Source organism: Branchiostoma lanceolatum, chromosome 5 (genome assembly GCF_035083965.1).
Source record: "Branchiostoma lanceolatum isolate klBraLanc5 chromosome 5, klBraLanc5.hap2, whole genome shotgun sequence".
In the NCBI taxonomy this organism is placed as follows: Eukaryota; Metazoa; Chordata; class Leptocardii; order Amphioxiformes; family Branchiostomatidae; genus Branchiostoma; species Branchiostoma lanceolatum.
Genome location: NC_089726.1, coordinates 9,862,074 through 9,878,698, shown reverse-complemented (window position 1 = coordinate 9,878,698; position 16,625 = coordinate 9,862,074). Strand labels below are relative to the sequence as shown.

At 41.1% G+C, this 16,625-nt stretch overlaps 2 protein-coding genes across 2 annotated transcripts; one reads left to right on the top strand and one right to left on the bottom strand.

Annotated features, from left to right (window-relative positions):
- Nucleotides 1–23: 23 nt before the first annotated feature.
- On the top strand, nucleotides 24–2,907 carry LOC136434956 (mitochondrial inner membrane protease ATP23 homolog). Its single transcript, XM_066428090.1, has 6 exons — nucleotides 24–346; nucleotides 747–792; nucleotides 1,120–1,201; nucleotides 1,585–1,722; nucleotides 1,967–2,053; nucleotides 2,364–2,907. The coding sequence occupies exons 1-6, from the start codon at nucleotides 70–72 to the stop codon at nucleotides 2,550–2,552; spliced, it is 819 nt and encodes a 272-aa protein (XP_066284187.1). The 5' UTR covers nucleotides 24–69; the 3' UTR covers nucleotides 2,553–2,907.
- LOC136434952 (optineurin-like) lies at nucleotides 2,799–14,744 on the bottom strand. The gene is made up of 16 exons (XM_066428083.1): nucleotides 14,404–14,744; nucleotides 13,220–13,452; nucleotides 12,637–12,854; nucleotides 12,123–12,278; nucleotides 11,590–11,790; nucleotides 9,574–9,699; nucleotides 9,191–9,323; nucleotides 8,551–8,723; nucleotides 7,938–8,102; nucleotides 7,175–7,368; nucleotides 6,724–6,876; nucleotides 6,314–6,434; nucleotides 5,733–5,906; nucleotides 5,125–5,267; nucleotides 4,424–4,676; nucleotides 2,799–4,106 (listed from the first exon to the last, which is right to left on the bottom strand). The coding sequence occupies exons 2-16, from the start codon at nucleotides 13,446–13,448 to the stop codon at nucleotides 3,990–3,992; spliced, it is 2,556 nt and encodes an 851-aa protein (XP_066284180.1). The 5' UTR covers nucleotides 13,449–13,452; nucleotides 14,404–14,744; the 3' UTR covers nucleotides 2,799–3,989.
- Nucleotides 14,745–16,625: the final 1,881 nt, after the last annotated feature.

The window sequence follows — 16,625 nt, the reverse complement described above, 5'->3', positions numbered from 1 at the left end:
ACTCCTGGCGATTGATTTCAGAATCGCACCAAGTGATCCTGCTAACCTCTGACCTATTACACCATCAACATGGCGGACTCCGGTGAAAACCATGCTGGATCTGAACCTCAACCTTTCAATTCCAACGAAACCTCCGCTTCAGCTCAGGATGTACAAACAGAATTTTTGGACAGTCCACAGAAAGATGACGGAGCTCCCAGACGTGAGGATCTCGGCTATGATCTCTTCCAAGGGAGGGAGAAAACGTACCGGGAAACCATGACCTCTCCGTACGGGAAGTTCGAGAATCTGTTCGACACTTACCATCCAAGGTGTAAGACCAAACTCACGGTCGCTATGAAAAGTAGTAAGTCTTTTTATTTGCATTGAACTAGTTCAGAATAAAAATTACAGAGTGTTTGTAAATCTGTATAGATGGTTGTGTATGATTTAGATTCTAGCGCTAGTGGTGTTTACATGATATAACCTTGATATCGGGTCATACGTACCATCAAGGAAAAATAAAACCCTTACTAGGTCTAATCTGCGTGTGCAAAGAGACATAAGAATCAGCTATAAAGAAAAATAATGATGCCCGTTATTAGCCTATAAACCTAAAAGACTCAGATATTTTGAGACAAAATAAGTCTGCATTTTTTTACTTTATGTTGATTTAAGTGATCGCAGTGATTAGACTTACCATCAGTCATAAAATCCCCGAAAAGTTTAATATTGCTTACTAACATTTTCATCCCTGTGCTTGTCAGATCCGTTTGTGAAGCTGCTCCTGAAGGCCATGGAAGAATCAGGATGGTGAGTGAACGGACTCATCAAAACAATCAATCTTATCCCAAAACGCATTGACACAAGTAATTCTTAAAGCTCACTCTGGGAGTCAGAATTGTTAACAACCACAGTCCTGTCAAGAGTTGGTAAGCACATAGTCACCCTTTCAAGAAGTGTTGTGAGCTTTGAATACGCTCAAATGAATTATTGATAAATCGTAGAGATTGGTGATCCTAGGCGTAGTTATCTAGAAGATCTTTGGATGCAGTGAAAACACAAAACGCAGCTCAGAAACATGGATGTTTTCCCGGCTGAATGAATGTATGTGTTGTTTTGTGGCTGTTTTCTTCTCAGTTCAATGTACAAGGACCGACACTTCTCCTGTGAGCCCTGCGGCTATAAGGTGGCAGGGGGATTTGATCCTCAAGCTAATCAGGTTAGTATACAGTACATCCAAATTGTCATGGTGTAAAAAAAGAAACATTACCACTTTACCAGTCTAGTGGCTCAATTTCTGATCTCCCTACATACTGCTGCTGACCTCAATTTTGGCAGTAAATTTGGGTTAATTCCAAATCTCCACGTAAAGATTCATCAACTGTGGAACATAGGATGTCGAATTCTCCAAAAAAAAAGCATGTGGAAGAATTAGAATGATTCTCCCAAACCATGAATACTGATGTGCCTTTACTTTAGCTGTCACAGAAACTAATTAAAAATAATGTGGTGAATAACATGCAATTAAAGGGTAACATTTGTTTATAAGTCACTGATTATATTTACCGACTAAAAGTGCACCTTATTATATCTCATGATCAGGTTGTGCTGTGCCAGAACATCATCAGTTCCCAGGGCATGATGAACAGGGTGCTGACCCATGAACTCATCCACGCCTTCGACCACTGCCGCGGGAGGGTGGACTGGTACAACAACCTCCAACATGTCGCCTGCTCCGAGGTGAGGGCCCATAGCTCAACCCACATTTCAACACATCTTTTATGCAGATGAGGGATAAAACTAACGTTTGCTGTTAATCACTGTATAGACCTTATTCCTCTTTTACTATTTTAATTTGGTTACAAAGAGCTGATTTCTCTTCTCTTATCCTTACATGGTTATACATGGTTCATTTTTACAGGACATTGGGTCTGGCAGTTTTGATTAGATTATGTAAACGACACCTACTTTTTCCCCACTTCAGATCCGAGCAGCCAACTTGAGTGGGGACTGTAGTTTCTCAGGAGAGTTCAGGAGATTTCAGCTCAAAGGGGTCAAAAAGCACCATCAGGTGAATATAAAAATTTGAATATATACACGTCACAAATTTCCCACATGTTGTATTTGTCATGTACACTTTTACTAACTTAAGATCTAAAAAAAAGGAGTTATATACAGCTTAGACATAGTATCTTGGACGGATCAAGCATTTCCTTTTGATCTGCGTTTTTCTGGAGACCTTAACCTTCTAACTACTGTTGCCTAACCCAATAACCAATAGAAAATGTATCTTCAGTGTGCTAAAGGTTGAAGAAATTAGGACTACTTCTACTAGTCATAAAAAGTACCATCACACACTGACAGTACATTCTTTTCATTAGACCTGTGTATGGCAGCGAGCGAGGGACTCGGTGAAGGTGGTGAGAAACTGTACAGACGAGGAGGCAGCCAGAGCAGTGGACTCAGTCTGGGACACATGCTTCAATGATCTGGCTCCCTTTCACAAGATTCCAAGGAACAAGAAAGATGCAATTAGAGCAGCCAGGTTCAGATATGACTATGATATTTAATATGATTAGTAACAAAATGTAGTTCTTAGGTAATCTCTATAGCTTTAGTAATAGTTAAGTTAGGCTGGCCAGTCGTATTTCTGGCCATTTCTGTTAGACTGAATAAGTTTGATGTAGATTGGAACACTATGAATTGTTATTTCTGATTTTTTTGGTAAGATAAACTGGGTTGTATAGAATAATTTCTTGTCTTTCTGATTCTTTTTCATGATTCAATGGAAAGGTCATAAATAAGGGATAAAAATCTTTGTCTCATTTAACATTTTATTTCACACAGTTCTGAAATATACACCCTGTAAAGATTCTACTTTAGCCTTCTAGCCATATGCGACTAATCTCGTGTCTCATCTCACAATGACATTCACACATTATGTATGTACACAAGCTGATACATTCTTAATAGTTTACACCATTTTAGCTTCATATAATAAACCATACGTTCTGAAATATCAGGCAAGTTTCCAAGTGAGGCATCTTGTAAAGCAAGCACAGTAATTGAAATAATAACTAAAAATCTGCACACACATATCTGGTTAGTATTGACATCATTTATCATTTAAATGCATTCATTCTTCTTTCCTCTGTGTTCTGGCATAACTTTGGATTTACCTTTCATGGACTGAAATTTATTTTTGGAAATAGCGGCATAAAATAAGATAAACAGTATACTTGAATCTGAAATTTTATAGCTAACTTCAAAATTCTACACAAGTATTATTGAATGTACAACAAATCTTGAATTATTTTTCTGACGCTTGAATTTCAAGAATATGCGGTGCACTAGTGTACAATTGTACCCTTATGTACATAACTACTATACAAGTATCTAGGTGCACCGGTGCACTCATAGTAAAAAATTAGGTGCACAACTTAAAGTTTGGGTGCACAAAAGTACATATGCACCCAGTTGAAAAAATGGCTTGGAACATTAGCTTTGAGTTGAAATAATCAATGTGACGCATTATCTACAAAATCATTAAAACATCCAAATACCTTCAGCTAAATCTTAGTGGATTGAATAAGGATTATCACTTAAGAAGGCAAGTCTCTTGGGCAAGATTCATGTACACTTCACACAAAATCATTTGATAACACTAACACAAAGTACAATCACACACTCACTCACTCACTATCTGGTTTAAAATCTTCTGTTCCTCATCATCTGGGGGTTGGACTCGCTTCCACCTGGGTGGGGGAGCTTGTACATTTAAGTCGTACATTGTATATTATGTACTTGCACAACTAAGTTTCTACTCTGGCTATTGCTATTCAGGGGTATATTAATTGTAGATTTTACGCTAATTTTTGATTGTGTTGCCTTTTCATCCACTGGTCATCACACTACCTAAAACACTGAAGAAGGTGTCAAAAATATGGAAAACAAGTCAAAACTAAACATCTGCTTGCAGCTTGGGTGTACATGTGTTAGCCTCCCCATCAGTTGTCCAGGCACTCCATGACATGGATCTGTAGTGTGTCCAGGTCTGGGAACACGTTGTTACACTTGGGACAGCTCTTCTCCTCTGTGTCTGGGGATGCAGGTCTTTGGATGCCCTGGAGAGAAACAGATCTTCAACTTAGTATTTAGAAAAACAATGATTCTTTTACAGATAGTGACAAACTTACAATGACTATACACCTAAAAGACACTTTGGACTTTTTTTACTGTATGTTGATTTGTGATGGCTGTAACTTACCTATCATTTGATTTACCATTAGTCATAAAAAAGTAATACATCAACATTGGTCCCAAATACATAGTACAGGTGAAAATATGGACATGAACAGTGCAAAAAGAATAGAGTGTCACATCTTCAATCAACAAGACATTAAACTTTAAACTGATAAGAGACGGTTTCCCGTAGACCTACCAGTGCTCCCTGTTGAATGTTCTGTACCCTGGGCTGTGCCATGTTCACAGGCTGTAGGTGGTCGTTATTCCCCATCTGTCCATCATAGAAAAAGTCCTCGTGTGGACCGGGGTAGGGGTAGCCTCTGGGGTACCCATAGTTCCCGGCATACTCCATAGGAGGCAGGTTAGCACGAGGCACGTTGGCAGGGGGGCTGGGGGGGTTCATCTGCGGCGCCCCAACATGGCGACGCTGCATCTCACCAAGGGCATTCCTACAGACAAATATAATTTGTCCTTTATAAGTCATGGCAGACATAGCATGCACATCGGGTGAGCGACACAGACGGGATTCAAACTCCCTACTTCTTGGTCCAGAGGCAGGATCACTAACCACTGTACTATGCATGCTTCCATAAAGGAAGACCAATTTAATGATGACTGATGGATGTAACAGGTGTGAATAGTTTCATCAGGTTGGTATGTCAATAAACAAAAAGTTTTGACCATCTGTCACCTTCCACATAAACTATCCTGGTATATATGTAACTACTTTACTTTTGGGACTGCATCTACAAGCAGCGACACCTATCCTGCAGTGCAATGTGAACCAGTCAGAATTACTCTGAGGAAGGTGACAAACGGTCACCAAAATGTTGGTGGAATAAAACACTTGGTTGTGCACAAAGAGTCTCTTTATTCAGTTGTAACAGCTGTTTCTACCTGGTGTACACCTCCATCTCGTCCCTGAGCTGCTGGTTCTCCAGCTGCAGTTCCTGGTTCTGCTGCTCCAGGGTCTGCATGTCGCCGTGCGCCTTCTGCCGCGCCTCACGCTCCGCCTCGAAGTCCTGCCTGAACACGTCAGCCTGGCGGACACAACAGAAAAATATGGAATTATCAATCTAGTACAGAAAAGAGCAACATAGACCTAATGTCCATTTGATTTGTAGAAATTCAGTATCTTGAAGTTCTATGCTTGACCTTTTGTTCTCTGACTTCTCTGTGTACCAGTACAATGATAATGAGAAGTGTTACAGAGTGCTAAAGGCTGATGAATCTAGGAGTCGTCAACTACACGCATTTAATGAGACTGTCATCAGGCCTCCACCAAGGCTTTGATTTGTGCATACCTGAAGGTGGCTACCAGTATCTATGACCAAAAGGCAAGTTCTGAAAACTTGAACTACAATTGATAGTTAGTGCTAAAAGCAGTGTTCTTTCATATCTGCCATTTCTGCTACATCAGGAGAATCTTATTGCTGGTAAGAAAACAAAGTACACCATGCCCATGTGTACAGGTGAGTTCCTTGTAAAGTGATGTTCTAACTCACCTGAGCCTTGAGGACCGGTACCTCCTCCATGTCCTTCCTCATCTGGCTGATGTCCTGCGTCAGACGTTTGAGTTTCTCCTCGCGGTCTCGGAGGGCGTCCTCTGCAGAGATGACCTGAGCCGTCAGGTTGTCCACCTGTTCTCTCATCTCCTTCACCTGATGAGGCGGGGCAGCCTGCAGGACAGCCAGGAGAGCAAAAGATTACAATTTATCATCATTGGAGAGATAAAATTGAGGATAGCAACTAAATATTGTGAACAATTAACTGCAAGTGTTTCAAAGCACATTAGGATTTGATCCAAAGGAGTAAAACTACTCCTGCATGACATGGAAAGTTCCTATCGCTACAGAGACCTGTTTCTGGTAAGGATTTTACAAGAGGAAACAACTCTGACCTGTGTAGTCTTGGAGAGATAGAACAGGGAATAGCTGTTAGGTTCCATTAACGATTGATGATAGCCATCTGGGGCATATGAAGATTTTATCCATAACATGTAACTTTCATAGTGCAGATCTAGACAGACACCTGTTTCTGATAAGAATTTTGTAGAATTGTCACATAATATAGACAACACTCTGACCTGTGCAGTCTTGGCTTGTAGCTCTGTTGTCTTGGCCTGCAGCTCTGTGTTGATCTTCAACAGTTCATCATAGTCTTGGAACAGGATCTCATAGCGGGACCTCAGCTCCGCCATAGTGCGTCTGAAAAGAGACTTCTTTATGAAAATACCATACATTTCTACTTTACTTGGAGCATCAGCTTACAGAACATCTGTACTCTCTGTGAATGTTAGCTAGTTGTGAAAAATATCTATGAGTCCTAAAAATATTTGCTGTACCAACAGCCAAATGAAATAAGAGTATAATTCTATAGCATGTACATGTACCCCCTTTGTATCCTGTTAAAACAGAAAAGTCCTACAGTTTCCTTCAGTTTGACAAGGAAGACCTACTTTGCCATGTACATTATTTCCATCGGGGTCTGACTCACTTGTCCATGTGGGAAGCCTGCCGCTCCATGTTTAGTGCAGACTCCATGTTGCCCAGCTCCATCCTCAGGCCGTCAATCAAAGCATCGTCACGGCGACGCTGCTCATCCATCTCATCCTGCATCATGTTCAGCTTCTGCTCGAGGGTCAACGACCTATAAGGCAAGGCAAGAGAGAAGAAAGTTAGGACTTTGTTTCTGTGATTCTATCTTTTGCGTAGTCTTTTGTCAACATCTCATACTACAAAAGGAAATGACAGTTTTTTTAAAATTTTACAATGACGACCTGGCAAAAAGAGAAATATGCCTTCAACAGGACAGCAACTTTACATGTATAACATTTGTCACAAAAAGCAAGGGAAACCAAATAAACCTGCATTGCTAGGTTCTGTATTTCATCTTACAATCAATGGTATAAAAGATTCTGAGAGGTAAACTAGAGTCAAGAGCTCACCTGTCCTTGTAGCTGCCCACATGCTGTGTAGCTGCCTGCAGCTTTCGTTCCGTCTCCCTCAGCTCTGCCACCAGGGACAGCACCTGTGACTTCAGCACCTGGATGTCCTCCCCCACCTGTATCTGCTGCCCAGGTGTGCGCGCCGCCTCCAGGGCCGCCTTCATACTGTCCAGCTGCTGCATCAGGTTCTCCACCTGTTGTTCAGGGGGGAAGTGCAAACTAGTTATCAAACCAGCCTGAATGGATTCAATTTGACTTTACAGTATAATGTACTGTAATAGGGGAAATATCGTTCACTGGGATTTAATTTCGTACTATTAAGGTGAAAATGGATTACCTGTTCAACGGTGGTCCGTTGTTGAAACAAAAGGGTAAGCAGGCAGAAGACAAAACTAAATTTTTCGCAGTGGTTATTAAGTTTGTGGTGAAGAGGTCACTGCATACATGTATATTGCAAACATAAAACCACCACAAACATTTCCCCTTTTACAGTAAAGCCTAAGCAGTCCCCGTCCTATGGCTACCTTTAACAGCTACATGTAAGCATCAATTTGAGAAAGACATGGACAAGAGATTTCTCTCATGTGTAAATATGAAAAACACAACTAATGTAAATACATGTGTATTAGATTGAGTCATGTCAGTGGTACAACATACATGTAATGCTATTTATACATTATTTTCTCACAAAGTTACTCTCAATGACATGTGGAATTGATCAGATGAGGATGTGTGACTAAGAATAAGAGAGAATGATAGTGACCTCGGTCCGGTGCTGCTGTTTCATCTGCTCCACCGTGCTGTCCTTGTTAGCGCTGTGCTGTCTGAGCTGTTCCGCCAGGTCCTGCACCCTGGCCTCCAGCTCCTCCCTCTCCTTCCTGGCCGTCTCCAGCTGTCCGGATATGTCCAGCCCTCGGGTTCTCTCCTCCTGCCAGGGAAAACAGTGTCATTTATTTTCAGTGCTACACGTACCTTACAGCTTATCACAAAGAACAAACTACATAGGAAACAAGGTTACACCCCAGGTGGCCAATAAGGTTAATGAGGGATGTCCCTGTAGCTCAACTGGTAGCAGCCTCACAGTTGAGTTCCTGGTTCCAATTAAATGTAGTTGGTAACTAGGAGACCCTGATTCAATCCTGGAAAGAGCATCCTGGTTGAGGCCGGCTGCACCCATCTTTTGGAAGGGACGTAAAATGGGGGTCCCGTGTTTGAGGAGTAGCCTCAAGCATGTTAGAGGGGAAGGGCTAATAAGCATTCCTCCCTGTAAAAATATACCCTTCTACTGAAATAGAAAGGAATTGCTAACCTATGTACCACTAGGTACTGCATGTGCATAAGGTGAGCAACAAGAAATAAAGTTAGGTCTAATGTACCTGCAGCTGGATAAGCAGGTCATGAACGGTGGTTTCTGTCTTCTTCTTGTGATGCTCTGCCTCTGAGATCTGCCTGGTGGCGGCGGTGAACTGTGCGATGGTGTCCTCGTAGCGGACACGCTGCTCCTCAGGGTGGACGGACAGTCTCTCCTCAATACTCACTGTCCTGTCATCTGAACAAGAGTACAATTTTTTTACAGCTGCTCCTTTGTCTCATTCAGTTAAAAAGAATACAACATTTAACACAGACAGTGACAGTTAGCTTTAAGTTAATGGTTACAGTGTTTGGCCCAGAGCCCTGGGTTCGAATCCCCTGATGCCCCTACAGCCTCAAAAACACTATGGGACTACGGTACCTTTACCTTTACTTTTTTACAACTGTATTTTGATTAATTAAGGGACACTCTCTTCTAAACCCACATTGAAAAAAAAAAGGAATGGAGCCTACTCACACGCAATACCATTAACAAATTACACGATAAAGATACCTTGTTTTTTCAGGTCAAATTTTAGTAGAAATGAGAGACTGTGGTGTACAACATTGGAACTTGCATACTAATAAGAAGTCAACATGCAGGTAGTTGATACTAGTATGTGTACATGTCAACAAATAACAAACGTAACAGTGAGTCAGAAGTACCTTCTGCAGCCTCTGCTACCAGTGCCTGCACCTGTTGTGGCTGTTTCACCTCTGCCTCCACCTTCACAAAGGAGCCAGTGGGGGTCGTGTGGGAGGACGGAGGGGTACCTGCCTTGTACAGCTGCAGACTTGCCTAAGGGTGCAACAAATGGAAAAGTGTGTTTGGGATGTTTCTATTCTTCCCTAATTTTTCACACAATATTGTGTCCTCATGATAAAAAAAACTAACAGCAGTTTTTCTTAAGGTAGCATTACATTTTGTACTTTGGTCAAAGCATCTGAAAGAGTCGCAGCAAAACGAAATGAAAGCCTGGAGTTCAAATTTTGCATGTGTAGTTTTTGTGTACTCTTAATAAATCTAGTACAGTAGGTAAAATTCTTACCTGCATTTCATTGTTCATGGCAACAAGGTCTGCCTTTTCCAGCTGGAGTCTCTCGTTTGCCTGCTTCAATGTCTTCGTCTCTGATTTCATCTGTTCAAGTTCAGCTTCAAGTTTGGACTTCAAAACCTAAAAGGACAGACAGTTTCATGTTATAACATGAACGGTATAGAAATTGCAACTGTGACACAAGCAAACAACATTTCTCAGAGACATCTGAAGATTGTAAAATAATGCTGATGTACTACATGTGACTTGTATATTTTCAGTAGTATGTTGCTTTTGTCTGGGAATAGAAAAGATTACCAGGCTGACGGTGTTGGTTTAGGTTGAGACAGCATTCAAACATAAGTACCGGTAGTTGATTTGCTTTTAGTTACAAGCAAATCAACCGACCACTATGCACTATGCTACCGTAACAGCACTGTATACAGTCAAACCTGCCTAGGCGACCACCTTTTCAACGCGACCACCTGGCCATGGCGACCGCTTTTTCTCGGTCCCGAAAATTTTCCCCATAGGCACAAGCATTAAGCTGCCTGCCCAAGGCGACCACCCGTCCAACGCGACCGCGACCGCCACGAATTGGGACCGCTAAGAGCACAATCCCTGCCCATGGCGGTCGCCTAATTTTCAAGCGTGTGGTGACATCAGATCATTTTGCTGTCGGATTTCACGGAAATGTTTTCAAGACTTTAAAGGACAAAAATAAGATCAAAAATATATGGAATAGCAATGTTATACCATCGATTCCTCCATGAAGTGTTTTAATAAAACGTTCCCCCTATAAACATTGTAAAGACAAATGTTTGTGATGTTGTTGTGCCCATCGTAATCTTATAGTTTAATGTGAACTCAGTTCCGTTTAAACTCAACTTTCAAAACGAATACGTAGTGCATGGCGTCAAAAAGTCAGATTTCACAGAAATTACTATCTATTTCTTGTATTTTCAACAAAAATGTGTCTGTATCTTGCTAAATTCCGCCGAAAAATGACTTTGCGGCGGGCAAAACATCAGGCGAGAAATGTTGTTCCTTGGTCCCGACGCCATCTTGGATTTCGGGCGGCCCGGATTTGGCGTACCGCTGACCTTTGTAAAACACGATGATTTTGTGTATGAACATTTACGAATACTCTAGTTATTGGTGAAAATCAAAATTCTTATTTTCTTTTTATTTCCATGAATCTCACAAACCTTTATTGGACGCTGTGCGTTCTGCTGCACTGACTTACCCTTCGATGCGGTGGCACAGAGCTTCGCGGCGCGGCGCGACGAAATCACACCGTGAACGCGTTCCGTTTTCATCTTTAGTTGTCAGATCGAAAATCTTTTGACCCTTTCATCCAGCGGTCGGCGACCCAAAAAAGGCTGGGACCAGCAGGCGTTTTCTAGGATCTGTCTTAGGCCTTAAAACTTCGATGATGTGTGTGTGTGTGTGTGTGTGTGTGTGTGTGTACTATTCAATGTAACGTGTGAATGCGGGAGGGCGCTGCGAGATCATCGAGGCAACCATCGTTTTGCAGTCAAAATTATGACGAAAATTTGTACACGATGTAACGTTAGCGGTATACAATTATTACATCGATAACGGAAAATGTAATTTTTGTAGGATCTTTCTGTCAATGAGAATTGAACCTGGTGAGGGTCATGCTGTCTAAATTCACATAATTTTTTCATCATTTACGTACTGTATTTGAAAACCTCGACCTGGAAACATGTGAGTGGAATCCTCTTCATGGCGACCACCTGTCCATCGCGACCGTTTTTGCTCGGTCCGCCGGGTGGTCGCCTTGGGCAGGTTTGACTGTAGTTCAAACCTTAAGAATGTTTTTTAACAGTTATACTGTAATCTTACTTATTTTTGCGGTAGGAGTGAAAAGCGTTCTGTGTTTTAAGTGCTCCGTCGAAACAAGACTGTTGCACATAAACACATATTTGCAGTGTCATGATTTTGAGATGGAAAGGCACTGCAAAAAATGTACAAATAAAACCACTGCGATTGATAGTACTCTCTGACCTGGTTTTCCTGGGCCAGCTGGTCTCTCATCGCAGTGATCTCCTTGGTATCCTCCTGCAGTTTGGTGCTGAGGGACTGGAAGTGGCACACCTCTGATGACATCTGCTCACACTTCAGTCTGTACTCCTCTACCTGCTGGGCCAGCATACTGCCTGTGCTCGTGTCAGAACCCTGTGAGGGCGGGCTTTGAACCATCACCACCTGAAGAGGGTAGAGCAGTAGATGTCAATGTTCTGGACTGACTTTGCCTTATTGCTCTCATGTGTCCTTGGCAGTAAAAAAATTGGATGTATATGGTTTCATAACATCAAACAAAGACTATTCAACTTATTTTCATGGGGACTAAGTTTAGTGATAGACGGGGAAAGGAGGCTTTTGATGCATTCTATGTTTGCAGTTGAAACAATTCTGTAGAACGGTACTAATAGTCAAGGTGTGGCTGTTGAGAGGTCGATGCAAAAATGCAAAAAATGGATATACATGTATGTATGCCAAAACTTGAAGATTTACAGTATTCAAAGAATACTCCATACCTCCTGCTCTGACTGTTTCTCTTCCAGCTTAATCTGCATCTTCCCAATCTCGCCTGTCAGCATCTGTATTGTCTTGTTCAGCTTCTCCTTCTCTGTCGCAAGTTGGTTGTTCTCCTCTTTCAACTTGGATACAACTTCTGACAGACTGGCATCTCCCTGGAATGAAAGTAGACAGAAATGCCTTTAATCATCAAGCCACGTAGTACGGGTGCATGCTTGCTGCAGATTTTAGTACCAATGCCCCCTATTCATGATCAAGTGTACCCTAACATTGACAGCTATTTCTATCCCCCTCATAGCTGAAAAAATTGTTCAGATCCATAATAAAAAAATTATATATTTTCATCAGGTTGGTAATCAATGGATATCAAAGTTCTTTAACAATCTAATAATCAAAATATTAAAATATTTGCTACCTCCTCATGATCATGGCAAGAAGGACTTCCAAAACATTGGCAGGTAAAAACAGTTTAGTTGTGTGAGACTTCAATATCCAATTCTTCAGACCACTCACCTGTCCCTGTGTGACCTTTCCTTCACCTGCTCCTGTCTTCTGTAACATACTAACATCTGCCTTCAGTCTGGAGTTCTCCTTTCTCAAGGAAAGGACCTTCTCCCTGGCCTCTGTGAACTTCTCAACGATCAGGGTCTGATTCTGCTTCTGTTTCTCCTTCCACACCTCCAGGTCCTTGATCTTCTGCCGCATGTCTTCATTGTTCTGTCGGATTGTATCTGTGGGAACATCTTGTCCAATTATTCTTTAACTAAAAGACTGTGTATGTGTGTACTATGGTTTATATGCATGTGTGTGTGTGGTGGATTTGTCCCTAGCTTTTCAATATATAATAAAGTGTGTTTACATTTGCAAGTTCATGGTAGAAGGGTAGTTGTACCTTGGTACCTAGATGTACATCTGACAAGGACAGTAATTGACATTATTGTAACTACTCAAATACTAGTGTTGGCTTCATGTATATCTAGACAATAGATGACTACACATGTCAAAGACAGTTAACCGTCCCTATATCTATTTCAATACACCAGTAACAGCATTACAAGCTTATACATGTATATCAAACACATACTCTCCCACCCACCTCTGAGACTGTTGTTATCCTTGAGCAGCTCTGTCATGTAAGACTGCATCTCCCCTGCGTTCATGGAGAACTCTGAGGGAATGTCTCCGTTGGGTGTCGGGGAACCGTTCTGATAGGACGGCGGTCTGGAGAGGATCTCGAAGTCTGATGAGGACGACTGTCCACTTCCCGCGGACCTCTGGCCATGGGATGAGGCGAGTGACCCTTTGGGTGAGGGTGTTCCCGACATGGTGCTGTAGTAGAAACATAATCAGGTACAGTCAAACCTGTACAAGTACAAGTACCTCTTAGTCTATATAAGTACCACCTGCAGCTGGCCAATGTGAACACTTTTTGATGTCTATATAAGTACCACCTGCAGCTGGCCAATGTGAACACTTTTTGATGGTCACTTTGATAATTTTTTCCATTGACACAACTATATCAAGAATCCTGTCTATACTGTGACCATCTGTTCAGATGGACCCGATTTTGTGCCGTGTGTGGTCTAGGGTAGCTTTGACTGTATATACAAAATGTACATCAGGCAATATTCTGAGTATCGTTTTCGTACAACATCAGTTTAGAAACTCATGATGTAATGAATAGCAAGTTACGAAATAATATATGGGCTAATGTTATCTTTTACAGATTATAACCCATATCCATGTACAACACCAACATCAAAATCGTAGCAGTATTTAAGTTACAAACTTTTAAAACGAAGAAAAGTTGCGGCTGTACTTCAACATCTCAGGATCAGAACTTGAGTTTTAAGAGCAGGAAAGTAATTCTATTCCTAAAACCTATCTCAGTTTTGTTCCGTTTCACTTCTCAAAATGCTTTTCCTCTAATGGCTGTGAAACACATCGTAGGAAATTCCCAAATCGATATAGCATGACCTGTCAGAGAAATGCCCCTTACTGAATTTTGATTCCCTTTAGATATATTGCGAGTTTAGTTTATATTCAAAGTTTTAAACATAGACTATCTAAAGTCATAGAAATCAAAAGTGAATATTAATCTAAGTGCTCTTTATATTGAATTATCATGAACAAATACTTAGTCATAGTCACAGTGATCTGCGTCATACTTTCATACCATATGCCCATGCCCCCCTCCCCATGACTCAAAGTCCAAAATCAACCAACGAATTAAGGTTGTTATAAGCACATATATGAAGATAAGAGTACATCTTTACCTACCTTGTTTGACCGACAGAATCTTTCGATGTTGTATTCACCTAGAAATCAAATATTGGTGCCACAAAACAACTTTTCCTATGGCAAGAATTTAACGCGGAAGTGAAACTGTCGGAAACACTATGAGCTAAAACTATTCGTTGTTTCTTTGCTACTACAAGTAAAACGTTAGTATATACTCAATGTCTCGGAATTCTGTAGATCACAGTGGGAGAGCTCAACATCACAACGCTATCCTTGGAGGCGGAATCAAGAATGTATGCGACAATTTCCACCGAGAAACTAAAATAGTGAACATTTTCGTGGGGATTTCCAAGTCAGGGGAATCCCCAATGACGACACAAGAGCGCAAAGAATAAAATTTATTGTTATGTGTCCATTTATTGTAGCGTCTTTTAAACCTTTAATTTATTTCATGATAATACATATATATGTTTGTATTTTTTTAGATATAAAACACTTATGCAATTAATGATATATCTAAAAAGATGTGGTATCGTTTTGTTACATTTTGGTGTCACCTTGCTTGAAACCTGTTGACGTCATCGCTACAACAGCGACCTCAACAGACCGCTTTCTGTATTGCAAGCAGTATGACTTCACTGTGACATGCAGTTTGCCAAGCTCCAGCCTGGAATCCAAATTAGCTCCCGAGTCTCCTCTCCGCATTTGGATTCCAGGCTAGTTTGCCTCGAGGGCTAGGTAGACTGGGACGTACGAGGAACATGGTTAATATGTCTGAGCGGAATAGAATGAAGAATCCAAATAAAGAACAGTATCAGTACACACTATTGAGCTGCAACTGTTACACACTGTACAGTAGGACAAGTCAGTATGAGCAAGAAATTTTAAACCTCCTTGGTATGAGCATGAAACCACTCAAATTGGAATAACTAATGATAACGTTAGTAGACTTATAGGCGACATATGGCTTACATCACCGGATTGGCATTTGTTCCGCGGAGTGAAGATAATCTTTCTAATGACATAAGACGATTATGCCACGTATTACATGGGCTAATGTACTGTTGTACTGTTGTAACTCCCACTGGTGGTAGTGTGTTGGTACTATAGTATTTCAAAACCATGCATATGTGCCTCAAAGCCCTCAATATTTCTTTTTTTAAAAATTTCTTTATGTTCCCTAGTCTCTCATGTAATAATTGTCAGCTCTAGATCTAATTCTCTGACGAATAGCAATGCTTCGGACGGGCAACAACATCTCGTTCAAGCTACATAGTCATCATCATCTTGGCGTGAGTGTTTCACGGATGGCCATAACCCTCTATACACATATTCTAATGATATATATTGATATTGTAAAGGCACTCTCTTACAAAGTCATATCAATCGATGGTCCTACTTTGTCAAAAGTGACGCAAGAGAAAATACCAAATGCAATATCATTACCTATGAAACAACATATATAGACAGAAGCGCATTCCTAGTAATATGTAGATGTTGTAATTACATTAAAGGCTGCGACCGCTGAGCGAAGATTTGATATGACGCTGAACGAATTCATAGATAAAGATTTTTACGGTTTGTGTGCTTTCTTGTCTTTTAAGTCATACTTTTGTATCTTATGTTATTTTCAAATGTATGAAATCGCCGTCTAGTGGAAAGGAGGGGGGGGGAGGTCAGAAAGTTATGAGAGGGACGAGCCGTGTGAGACGGAAAACGTGAAGGGCAAACGGTATAGCCGTTACATAATAACAGTAGCAGTCCCTTGGAGACGTAAAGTCGTGCTCTGGAGGTAGCAGGTGTATTTGGAGCCTAATCTCTCTAACAAAGAGGCCTCGGGAGACTTATTAGGTGCCCTCAGCGGCTGTGCTGGAGATACATCTGGGCCTAGAAAAGTGTATATACAGGACCTGTAAAATCTGTTTCCAGCATTCTTTCACATGTCATGTGTGATGCAAGGGGAATTTACTAGTACTAGTATTTTGTTCTCCGACCATGGTTCGTGTAAACAATCAAGATATACTCTAAAAGATTCTACATGGAATGATCCTTCTTGCGAATACTATAGTATGCCGGTAACAAAAGGATATTTTTCCTCCGATAAATATAACGTCCGCCTCATGAAGTAAGGAATTGAAATACTAGTATGATACTTTGTCTAAAGGTAGTCTCTACCAGACTGACTACGCTGGCTAATATAGATAATAGGGAGAATAATTTGCTGTTTGGGTTGGCTACCAACTGACCTCTCCTGGCCAATT